At 38.3% G+C, this 13057-nt stretch overlaps 1 protein-coding gene across 2 annotated transcripts in view; it reads left to right on the plus strand.

Moving 5' to 3' along the window:
- MPV17 (mitochondrial inner membrane protein MPV17) overlaps positions 1–13057 on the plus strand; it is a 128841-nt gene that overhangs the window by 39546 nt on the left and 76238 nt on the right. For both annotated transcript variants that reach the window (XM_053709451.1, XM_053709452.1), the window contains exon 2: positions 29–106. In XM_053709451.1, coding sequence (XP_053565426.1) covers positions 34–106 — 73 coding nt within the window. In that variant the 5' untranslated portion in view covers positions 29–33. The remainder of the gene's footprint in view (positions 1–28; positions 107–13057) is intronic.

The following is a 13057-nucleotide window of genomic DNA, read 5'->3' on the forward strand; positions in this document are numbered from 1 at the left end:
AGTGATGAATATGTGCTACTCTCTGCAGGCGGAATGGCAGCTTTGTGGAGGGGATATCAGAAGCTACTGGGCAAACATCCATGGAAGGTGCAGATCATAACAGCTGGTGAGTGTGTTACGCTGCAGGTGTAATAGGGGTGGCAATTACGAACACACCGCTCACACATAGCACATGGTTATCTAATGAGGGCTTTGCATGAGTCACACAACATAGAACATTATCATATGATGGCTTTCCATGAGTTGCACATAGTGGCACATGGTTATCTAATGAGGGCTTTGCATGAGTCACGCAACATAGAACATTATTATATGATGGCTTTCCATGAGTTACACATAGTGGCAAATGGTTATCTAATGAGGGCTTTGCATGAGTCACGCAACATAGAACATTATTATATGATGGCTTTCCATGAGTTACACATAGTGGCACATGGTTATCTAATGAGGGCTTTGCATGAGTCACGCAACATAGAACATTATTATATGATGGCTTTCCATGAGTTATATATAGTGGCACATGGTTATCTAATGAGGGCTTTGCATGAGTCACGCAACATAGAACATTATTATATGATGGCTTTCCATGAGTTACACATAGTGGCACATGGTTATCTAATGAGGGGTTTGCATGAGTCACGCAACATAGAACATTATCATATGATGGCTTTCCATGAGTTACACATAGTGGCAAATGGTTATCTAATGAGGGCTTTGCATGAGTCACGCAACATAGAACATTATTATATGATGGCTTTCCATGAGTTACACATAGTGGCACATGGTTATCTAATGAGGGCTTTGCATGAGTCACGCAACATAGAACATTATTATATGATGGCTTTCCATGAGTTATATATAGTGGCACATGGTTATCTAATGAGGGCTTTGCATGAGTCACGCAACATAGAACATTATCATATGATGGCTTTCCATGAGTTACACATAGTGGCACATGGTTATCTAATGAGGGCTTTCATGAGTCACGCAACATTGAACATTATTATATGATGGCTTTCCATGAGTTACACATAGTGGCACATGGTTATCTAATGAGGGCTTTCATGAGTCACGCAACATTGAACATTATTATATGATGGCTTTCCATGAGTTACACATAGTGGCACATGGTTATCTAATGAGGGCTTTCATGAGTCACGCAACATAGAACATTATCATATGATGGCTTTCCATGAGTTACACATAGTGGCACATGGTTATCTAATGAGGGCTTTCATGAGTCACGCAACATTGAACATTATTATATGATGGCTTTCCATGAGTTACACATAGGGGCACATGGTTATCACACACTGGCTTTACTTGAGATACACACCATAGCACATGGTTATTACATGATGGATTTGTATGAGTTACACACCATGCCGCATAGTTGTTACACAATAGATTTACATGAGTTACACACTGTGTCACATGGTTTTCACAGATGACTATCCATGAATTTTATATACACTATGGAGCTCCGAGTATTTGTATCCTTAAGTCCTTAAATGGACACTAAACGCATTTTTTTTTTCTTTAATGATTCAGATAGAAAATGCAAATTTAATCAACTTTCTAATTTACTCCTATTATCAATTATTCTTTGTTCTTTTTTTATCTTTATTTAAAAAGCAGGAATGTAATGCATAGGAGCTGGCCCATTTTTGGTTAAGAACCTGGGTTTTACTTGCTTATTGGTGGGTAAATGTCAGCCTCTAATAAGCAAGCGCTATCCATGGTGCTAAACCTAAAATGGTTTGGCTGCTAAGATTTACATTCCTGATTTTCAAATAAAGATTGCGAGAGAACGAAGAAAAATTGATAATAGGAGTAAATTAGAAAGTTGCTTAAAATTGCTGCTCTATCTGAGTCATGAAAGAAAACATTTGGGTTCAGTGTCTCTTTAAAGGTAGGAATTGTAGATTATATCCAGCGTTTTCCGCTCTGGGATTCCTAAAGAAACAAACACAGAAGAAAGCCACTAGCTCTGCTCCCCTGTACTTCCCGGAATCATCCTTCAGCTGTGGATACGTCACAAGGTGTATGGTTTCCTCTCCTGAACACAAATCAAGCGAAATAATGGCAACGCGTTTCAGCTCACACAGAGCCTTTGTCAAGCCTATGTCCATCCTTTGCCATCCGTCTCCTTAAATACCCAAAAAGGTGCATTCAAAATTATTGGTATTTAATCCGCCCATATAGCATTAATATCCAAGTAATATCAGATAGATATATAGATATATATATAGATAGATATATATATATATATAGATAGATATATATATATATAGATAGATATATATATATATATATATATATATATATATATATATATATATATATATATATATATATATATATATATATATATATATATATATATATATATATATACACATACATACATATACACACACACACACTCCTGAATGGCGATAAAAATACATTATACCAATCTTAAACAAGATATTCATGACAATAAGTTGCGATTAATCACATTAATTTAGCATCTGTAAACCGTAAATAATTGAATAAAAAATTGCATTTAATAGAGAGAGAGAGACCAAAACACTTCATGATAATTCACAATAATTCCTATATTTACTAGTATTTATAGGTCTAAAAAATCTCACATAAAATAAACTTATTAGCAGCTTAAGATCAAACGGCTTAAGATCAAACATATATCATAACATTACTTCAGAAAAACTGATAGATCCATCTCCAAATTAAGGCTATTGGAAATTAGGGTATCCAAATTAAATATCCATTTGGATTGCAAATACTCCTATCCACTAATTTCGCTATCCCTATATAAGAAAAATGTTTCAAATTGCCCCGTTTACAATTTTTTTTTTTAAATGTTTAAGGACAGTAGGTCTTTAGTCTTGTCTTTATCTGCATTTTCAATTTATGAGATGTGCTCACGAATCCGCTCCCTGAGGGGTCTAGTTGATTCACCTACATACTGACTGCCACATTTACACTGTATTAAATAAACAACATTTCTTTCATTTAATGGCAAGAGTCCATGAGCTAGTGACGTATTTGATATACATTCCTACCAGGAGGGGGCAAAGTTTACCAAACCTCAAAATGCCTATAAATACACTTCCCACCACACTCATGCCTTAGTTTTACAAACTTTGCCTCCTATGGAGGTGGTGAAGTAAGTTTGTGCTTGATTTCTATGATTTCTTCTATGATGAGCGCTTCTAAGCATTCTGAAGCCCAATTTCTCTCAGAGTACAGTGTTTGTCAGAGGGACGTGAAGAGAGTATTGCCTGTTGAATTTTATGGTTTCACTCATGGGAAATCTTTTCAAGGGTTCTCTGTTATCGGTCGTAGGGATTCATCTCCGACCTCCCTTTTCAGATTGATGATATACTCTTATACCATTGCCTCTGCTGATAGTTTTCAGTACTGGTTTGGCTGTCTGCTATATGTGGATGGGTGTCTTTTCGGTAAGTATTTAGCAATTTTTAAGACACTCTCAGCTATGTTTGGTGCTTTATGCTTTAAATGTATGTATTTACTTATATTTGCGATGAGTCAGATCTATGTGTTACTTATATTTGCCATGAGTCAGATCTATGTGTATTTTCCTTTGCAGTCTAACAGTTTCAGTCTGGGAATCATGTTTTAGGAAGTTATTTTTTACCTGGGGTTTAGTATTTTTTTCCAATTTGACTTGCTTTTCCTTATTTTCGTGGGCAAACTAGGCTTGCGAGGGCGCAATAATGCTGTTATAGACCTCCTGTGAGAAGATGCTTTTCTGAAGTGTGTTTCAGATCTGGAGCTTTCAGGGGTAATTATACCAGTTCCGCTTCAGGAACAGGGTCTGGGGTTTTATTCAAATCTAATCATTGTCCCAAAGAAAGAAAATTAATTCAGACCAGTTCTGGATCTGAAATTTTTGAATCATTTTGTAAGGGTCCCAACTTTGAAGATGGTGACTATAAGGACTATTCTACCTTTTTGTTCAGCAAGGTCATTACATGTCCACAATAGACTTACAGGACGCTTATCTTCATATTCCGATTCATCCAGATCACTATCGGTTTCTGAGATTCTATTTTCTAGACAAGCATTACCAATTTGTCGCTCTTCCATTTGGCCTAGCAACAGCCTTAAGAATCTTTTCAAAGGTTCTTGGTTCCCTTCTATTTGTAATCAGAGAGCAGGGTATTGCGGTGTTTCCTTATTTGGACGATATCTTGGTACTGGCTCAATCTTTTCATTTAGCAGAATCTCACACAAATCAACTAGTGTTGTTTCTTCGAAGATATGGTTGGGGCATCGGACGCGATCCTCTTTGCTCGTTTTCATTTGAGACCTCTGCAGCTTTGCATGTTGAATCAATGGTGCTGGGATTATACTCTGATATCACAATTGATATACTTAAATCCCAACATTCAACTCTCTGTCTTGGTGGTTGGACCATCATCGGATTATTCAAGGGGCCTCTTTTGTTCGACCTTCCTGGACTGTAGTCTCGACAGATGCAAGTCTTTCAGGTTGGGGAGCTGTTTGGGGGTCTCTGACAGCATAAGGGGTTTTTAAACCTCAAGAGGCAGGGTTACTAATCAATATTTTAGAACTCCGTGCTATTTTCAGGGCTCTTCGGGGCTTGGCCTCTATTAAAGAGAGAGCTGTTCATTTGCTTTCAGACCGACAATATCACAACTGGGGCATATGCCAATCATTAGGGAGGGACTCGCAGTCCTTTGGCAATGAAAGAAGTATCACGGATACTTTCTTGGGCGGAATTCAACTCCTATCTGATTTCTACAATTCATTTTCCAGATGTAGACAATTGGGAAGCGGATTATCTCAGCCGTCAGACTTTACATCCAGGGGAGTGGTCTCTCCATCCAGATGTGTTTTTTCAGATTGTACAGATGTGGGGTATTCCAGAAATAAATATGATGGCTTCACATCTAAACGGGAAACTTCCCAGATACCTTTCCATTACTTGGTCTTACCAACTTGCTTATATTTTTCCACCTCTAGTTCTTCTTCCAAGGGTTATCTGCAAGATCATAATGGAACAATCACATGTGTTTCTGATAGCACCAGCATGGCCTCACAGGTTTTGGTATGCAGCTCTTGTCCGGATGTCCAGTTTTCAACCTTGGTCACTTCCTTTAAGGCCAGACTTTCTGTCTCAAGGGCCGTCTTTTCCATCAGGATCTCAAATCACTAAATTTAAAGGCATGGAAATTGAACGTTTAGTGCTTAGTCATAGAGGTTTCTCTGACTCAGTGATTAATACTATGTTGCAGGCTCGTAAGTCTGTTTGTTTCAAGGAAGATTTATTATTAGGTTTGTAAAACCTATATTTCTTTCATGTAATTAGCAAGAGTCCATGAGCTAGTGACGTATGGGATATACATTCCTACCAGGAGGGGCAAAGTTTCCCAAACCTCAAAATGCCTATAAATACACCCCTCACCACACCCACAATTCAGTTTTACAAACTTTGCCTCCGATGGAGGTGGTGAAGTAAGTTTGTGCTAGATTCTACGTTGATATGCGCTCCGCAGCAAGTTGGAGCCCGGTTTTCCTCTCAGCGTGCAGTGAATGTCAGAGGGATGTGAGGAGAGTATTGCCTATTTGAATGCAGTGATCTCCTTCTACGGGGTCTATTTCATAGGTTCTCTGTTATCGGTCGTAGAGATTCATCTCTTACCTCCCTTTTCAGATCGACGATATACTCTTATATATACCATTACCTCTGCTGATTCTCGTTTCAGTACTGGTTTGGCTATATGCTATATGTAGATGAGTGTCCTGGGGTAAGTAAGTCTTATTTTCTGTGACACTCCAAGCTATGGTTGGGCACTTTGTTTATAAAGTTCTAAATATATGTATTCAAACATTTATTTGCCTTGACTCAGAATGTTCAACTTTCCTTATTTTCAGACAGTCAGTTTCATATTTGGTATAATGCATTTTAAATTAACATTTTTCTTACCTTAAAATTTGACTTTTTCCCTGTGGGCTGTTAGGCTCGCGGGGGCTGAAAATGCTTCATTTTATTGCGTCATTCTTGGCGCTGACTTTTTTGGCGCAAAAATTCTATTTCCGTTTCCGGCGTCATACGTGTCGCCGGAAGTTGCGTCATTTTTTGACGTTATTTTGCGCCAAAAATGTTGGCGTTCAGGATGTGGCGTCATTTTTGGCGCCAAAAAGCATTTAGGCGCCAAATAATGTGGGCGTCTTATTTGGCGCGAAAAAATATGGGCGTCGCTTTTGTCTCCACATTATTTAAGTCTCATTTTTTATTGCTTCTGGTTGCTAGAAGCTTGTTCTTTGGCATTTTTTCCCATTCCTGAAACTGTCATTTAAGGAATTTGATCAATTTTGCTTTATATGTTGTTTTTTCTCTTACATATTGCAAGATGTCTCACGTTGCATCTGAGTCAGAAGATACTACAGGAAAATCGCTGTCAAGTGCTGAATCTACCAAAGCTAAGTGTATCTGCTGTAAACTTTTGGTAGCTATTCCTCCAGCTGTTGTTTGTATTGATTGTCATGACAAACTTGTTAAAGCAGATAATATTTCCTTTAGTAAAGTACCATTGCCTGTTGCAGTTCCTTCAACATCTAAGGTGCAGAATGTTCCTGATAATATAAGAGATTTTGTTTCTGAATCCATAAAGAAGGCTATGTCTGTTATTTCTCCTTCTAGTAAACGTAAAAAATCTTTTAAAACTTCTCTCCCTACAGATGAATTTTTAAATGAACATCATCATTCTGATTCTGATGATTCCTCTGGTTCAGAGGATTCTGTCTCAGAGGTTGATGCTGATAAATCTTCATATTTATTTAAAATGGAATTTATTCGTTCTTTACTTAAAGAAGTACTAATTGCTTTAGAAATAGAGGATTCTGGTCCTCTTGATACTAATTCTAAACGTTTAGATAAGGTATTTAAAGCTCCTGTGGTTATTCCAGAAGTTTTTCCTGTTCCTAATGCTATTTCTGCAGTAATTTCCAAAGAATGGGATAATTTGGGTAATTCATTTACTCCTTCTAAACGTTTTAAGCAATTATATCCTGTGCCGTCTGACAGATTAGAATTTTGGGACAAGATCCCTAAAGTTGATGGGGCTATTTCTACCCTTGCTAAACGTACTACTATTCCTACGTCAGATGGTACTTCGTTTAAGGATCCTCTAGATAGGAAAATTGAATCCTTTCTAAGAAAAGCTTATCTGTGTTCAGGTAATCTTCTTAGACCTGCTATATCTTTGGCTGATGTTGCTGCATCTTCAACATTTTGGTTGGAAACTTTAGCGCAACAAGTAACACATCGTGATTCTCATGATATTATTATTCTTCTTCAGCATGCTAATAATTTTATCTGTGATGCCATTTTTGATATTATCAGAGTTGATGTCAGGTTTATGTCTCTAGCTATTTTAGCTAGAAGAGCTTTATGGCTTAAAACTTGGAATGCTGATATGGCTTCTAAATCAACTTTACTTTCCATTTCTTTCCAGGGTAACAATTATTTGGTTCTCAGTTGGATTCCATTATTTCAACTGTTACTGGTGGGAAAGGAACTTTTTTACCACAGGATAAAAAATCTAAAGGTAAAAACAGGGCTAATAATCGTTTTCGTTCCTTTCGTTTCAACAAAGAACAAAAGCCTGATCCTTCATCCTCAGGAGCAGTTTCAGTTTGGAGACCATCTCCAGTCTGGAATAAATCCAAGCCAGCTAGAAAGGCAAAGCCTGCTTCTAAGTCCACATGAAGGTGCGGCCCTCATTCCAGCTCAGCTGGTAGGGGGCAGGTTACGTTTTTTCAAGGAAATTTGGATCAATTCTGTTCACAATCTTTGGATTCAGAGCATTGTTTCAGAAGGGTACAGAATTGGTTTCAAGTTGAGACCTCCTGCAAAGAGATTTTTTCTTTCCCGTGTCCCAGTAAATCCAGTAAAAGCTCAAGCATTTCTGAAATGTGTTTCAGATCTAGAGTTGACTGGAGTAATTATTCCAGTTCCAGTTCCGGAACAGGGGATGGGGTTTTATTCAAATCTCTTCATTGTACCAAAGAAGGAGAATTCTTTCAGACCAGTTCTGGATCTAAAAATATTGAATCGTTATGTAAGGATACCAACGTTCAAGATGGTAACTGTAAGGACTATCTTACCTTTTGTTCAGCAAGGGAATTATATGTCCACAATAGATTTACAGGATGCATATCTGCATATTCTGATTCATCCAGATCATTATCAGTTCCTGAGATTCTCGTTTCTGGACAAGCATTACCAATTTGTGGCTCTGCCGTTTGGCCTAGCTACAGCTCCAAGAATTTTTACAAAGGTTCTCGGTGCCCTGCTGTCTGTAATCAGAGAACAGGGTATTGTGGTATTTCCTTATTTGGACGATATCTTGGTACTTGCTCAGTCTTTACATTTAGCAGAATCTCATACGAATCGACTTGTGTTGTTTCTTCAAGATCATGGTTGGAGGATCAATTTACCAAAAAGTTCTTTGATTCCTCAGACAAGGGTAACTTTTCTGGGTTTCCAGATGGATTCAGTGTCCATGACTCTGTCTTTAACAGACAAGAGACGTCTAAAGTTGATTGCAGCTTGTCGAAACCTTCAGTCACAATCATTCCCTTCGGTAGCCTTATGCATGGAAATTCTAGGTCTTATGACTGCTGCATCGGACGCGATCCCCTTTGCTCGTTTTCACATGCGACCTCTTCAGCTCTGTATGCTGAAGCAATGGTGCAAGGATTACACGAAGATATCTCAATTAATATCTTTAAAACCGATTGTTCGACACTCTCTAACATGGTGGACAGATCACCATCGTTTAATTCAGGGGGCTTCTTTTGTGCTTCCGACTTGGACTGTAATTTCAACAGATGCAAGTCTCACAGGTTGGGGAGCTGTGTGGGGATCTCTGACGGCACAAGGAGTTTGGGAATCTCAGGAGGTGAGATTACCGATCAATATTTTGGAACTCCGTGCAATTTTCAGAGCTCTTCAGTTTTGGCCTCTTCTGAAGAGAGAATCGTTCATTTGTTTTCAGACAGACAATGTCACAACTGTGGCATACATCAATCATCAAGGAGGGACTCACAGTCCTCTGGCTATGAAAGAAGTATCTCGAATTTTGGTTTGGGCGGAATCCAGCTCCTGTCTAATCTCTGCGGTTCATATCCCAGGTGTAGACAATTGGGAAGCGGATTATCTCAGTCGCCAAACGTTGCATCCGGGCGAATGGTCTCTTCACCCAGAGGTATTTCTTCAGATTGTTCAAATGTGGGAACTTCCAGAAATAGATCTGATGGCGTCCCATCTAAACAAGAAACTTCCCAGGTATCTGTCCAGATCCCGGGATCCTCAGGCGGAGGCAGTGGATGCATTATCTCTTCCTTGGAAGTATCATCCTGCCTATATCTTTCCGCCTCTAGTTCTTCTTCCAAGAGTAATCTCCAAGATTCTGAAGGAATGCTCGTTTGTTCTGCTGGTAGCTCCGGCATGGCCTCACAGGTTTTGGTATGCGGATCTTGTCCGGATGGCCTCTTGCCGTCCGTGGACTCTTCCGTTAAGACCAGACCTTCTGTCACAAGGTCCTTTTTTCCATCAGGATCTGAAATCCTTAAATTTAAAGGTATGGAGATTGAACGCTTGATTCTTGGTCAAAGAGGTTTCTCTGACTCTGTGATTAATACTATGTTACAGGCTCGTAAATCTGTATCTCGAGAGATATATTATAGAGTCTGGAAGACTTATATTTCTTGGTGTCTTTCTCATCATTTTTCCTGGCATTCTTTTAGAATACCGAGAATTTTACAGTTTCTTCAGGATGGTTTAGATAAGGGTTTGTCCGCAAGTTCTTTGAAAGGACAAATCTCTGCTCTTTCTGTTCTTTTTCACAGAAAGATTGCTATTCTTCCTGATATTCATTGTTTTGTACAAGCTTTGGTTCGTATAAAACCTGTCATTAAGTCAATTTCTCCTCCTTGGAGTTTGAATTTGGTTCTGGGAGCTCTTCAAGCTCCTCCGTTTGAACCTATGCATTCATTGGACATTAAATTACTTTCTTGGAAAGTTTTGTTCCTTTTGGCCATCTCTTCTGCCAGAAGAGTTTCTGAATTATCTGCTCTTTCTTGTGAGTCTCCTTTTCTGATTTTTCATCAGGATAAGGCGGTGTTGCGAACTTCTTTTGAATTTTTACCTAAGTTGTGAATTCCAACAACATTAGTAGAGAAATTGTGGTTCCTTCATTATGTCCTAATCCTAAGAATTCTAAGGAGAAATCGTTGCATTCTTTGGATGTTGTTAGAGCTTTGAAATATTATGTTGAAGCTACGAAATCTTTTCGTAAGACTTCTAGTCTATTTGTTATCTTTTCCGGTTTTAGAAAAGGCCAGAAAGCTTCTGCCATTTCTTAGGCATCTTGGTTGAAATCTTTAATTCATCTTGCCTATGTTGAGTCGGGTAAAACTCCGCCTCAGAGAATTACAGCTCATTCTACTAGGTCAGTTTCTACTTCCTGGGCGTTTAGGAATGAAGCTTCGGTTGACCAGATCTGCAAAGCAGCAACTTGGTCCTCTTTGCATACTTTTACTAAATTCTACCATTTTGATGTATTTTCTTCTTCTGAAGCAGTTTTTGGTAGAAAAGTACTTCAGGCAGCGGTTTCAGTTTGAATCTTCTGCTTATGTTTTTCGTTAAACTTTATTTTGGGTGTGGATTATTTTCAGCAGGAATTGGCTGTCTTTATTTTATCCCTCCCTCTCTAGTGACTCTTGTGTGGAAAGATCCACATCTTGGGTAGTCATTATCCCATACGTCACTAGCTCATGGACTCTTGCTAATTACATGAAAGAAAACATAATTTATGTAAGAACTTACCTGATAAATTCATTTCTTTCATATTAGCAAGAGTCCATGAGGCCCGCCCTTTTTTGTGGTGGTTATGATTTTGTATAAAGCACAATTATTCCAATTCCTTATTTTATATGCTTTCGCACTTTTTTATCACCCCACTTCTTGGCTATTCGTTAAACTGAATTGTGGGTGTGGTGAGGGGTGTATTTATAGGCATTTTGAGGTTTGGGAAACTTTGCCCCTCCTGGTAGGAATGTATATCCCATACGTCACTAGCTCATGGACTCTTGCTAATATGAAAGAAATGAATTTATCAGGTAAGTTCTTACATAAATTATGTTTTCATGGTGGTGTTCTCATAAATTCTCTTGGCATTCTTTTAGAATTCCTAGAATGTTAGTTTCTTCAGGACGGTTTGGATAAAGGTTTGTCTGCAAGTACTTTGAAGGGACAAATCTCTGCCCTTTCTGTTTTATTTCATAGAAAGATTGCTAAACTTCCTGATATTCTCTGTTTTGTTCAGGCTTTGGTCCGTATCAAGCCTGTTATGAAGTCTATTTCTCCTCCATGGAGTCTTAATTTGGTTTTGAAGGCTTTGCAGGCTCCTCCTTTTGAGCATATGCATTGTTTGGATATTAAAATACTTTCTTGGAAAGTGTTATTCCTTTTGGCTATTTCTTCTGCTAGAAGAGTTTCTAAATTGTCTGCTCTCTCTTGTGAGTCTCCTTTTCTGATTTTCCATCAGGTTAAAGCTGTTTTGCGGACATCGTTTACATTTCTTCCTAAGGTTGTGAATTCTAACAACATTAATAGGGAAATTGTTTTTCCTTCTTTGTGTCAGAATCCTAAGAATTTTCTTGAGAAATTGTTACATTCTTTGGATGTGGTAAGAGCTTTGAAATACTATGTTGAGGCTACTAAGGATTTCAGGAAGACTTCTAGTCTATTTGTTGTCTTTTCTGGTTCTAGGAAAGGTCAGAAAGCCTCTGCCATTTCTTTGGAATCTTGGTTAAAGCTTTTGATTCACAAGGCTTATTTGGAGGCGGGACAGTCTCCGCCTCAGAGAATTACAGCTCATTCTACTAGATCAGTTGCCACTTCTTGGGCTTTTTAAGAATGAAGCTTCAGTTGATCAGGTTTGCAAAGCAGCAACTTGGTCTTCTTTGCATACATTTACAACATTTTACCATTTTGATGTATTTGCTTCTTCTGAAGCAATCTTTGGTATAAAAGTTATTCAGGCAGCTGTCTAATTCATCTGCTTATATTTAAGTTTTTTTCTTGAATTTATAGAAAAACTTATTTTGTGTGCGGAAATAGCTGTTTTTATTTTATCCCTCCCTTTTTAGTGATTCCTCTGTGGACTTCCACATCTTGGGTATTTTATCCCATACGTCACTAGCTCATGGACTCTTGCCATTTACATGAAAGAAAACCTAATTTATGTAAGAACTTGCCTGATAAATTAATTTCTTTCATAATGGCAAGAGTCCATGAGGCCCACCCTGTTTTTGGTGGTTATATTTATTTGTATAAAAGCACAATATTATTTTCCAGTTCTTCTTTTTGTATGCTTTTTTTACTCCTTTTTACACCTCACTACTTGGCTATACGTCAAACTAAGGTGTGTGTGGTGGGAGTTGTATTTATAGGCATTTTGAGGTTTGGGAAACTTTGCCCCCTCCTGGTAGGAATATATATCCCATACGTCACTAGCTTATGGACTCTTGCCATTATGAAATAAATTTATCAGGTAAGTTCTTATATAAGTTATGTTTTAGTCACGCCCATGATTAGTAGGCGGCAAGATAGTGTTGCGCACCTTCCGGTTTCTTTTTCTGTGCGGTCCGGTATAGAAGGGTTTGTTGCGGCTCTGCTAGCAAAGAACTTGTCGCCTGTCTGAGCAGCTCCGGGTCCGGATCGTTTGAAATCTTTTCTTTCCATTTTCCAGCAGGACAGGTAGGCACCTCAGCAAAGAGTGCTGAAGTGACGGTAACGTTTTTTTTATTATTATTTTGAAAATTAAGGATATTTTTATTTAATTTGGTTTGTTTTTTGGGTAAAGATGGACCGAGGCCCTACAAAACGTTACATGTAGCTTGTGTTTTGATTCCAATGTTGAACCACCAATCCCTTTTTGTTCCTTATGTATCGAAAGGGCATTGCATTACAGGGATAGACTTTTTGATTCGG

The sequence above is a fragment of the Bombina bombina genome, chromosome 4 (genome assembly GCF_027579735.1).
Source record: "Bombina bombina isolate aBomBom1 chromosome 4, aBomBom1.pri, whole genome shotgun sequence".
Classification (NCBI taxonomy): Eukaryota; Metazoa; Chordata; class Amphibia; order Anura; family Bombinatoridae; genus Bombina; species Bombina bombina.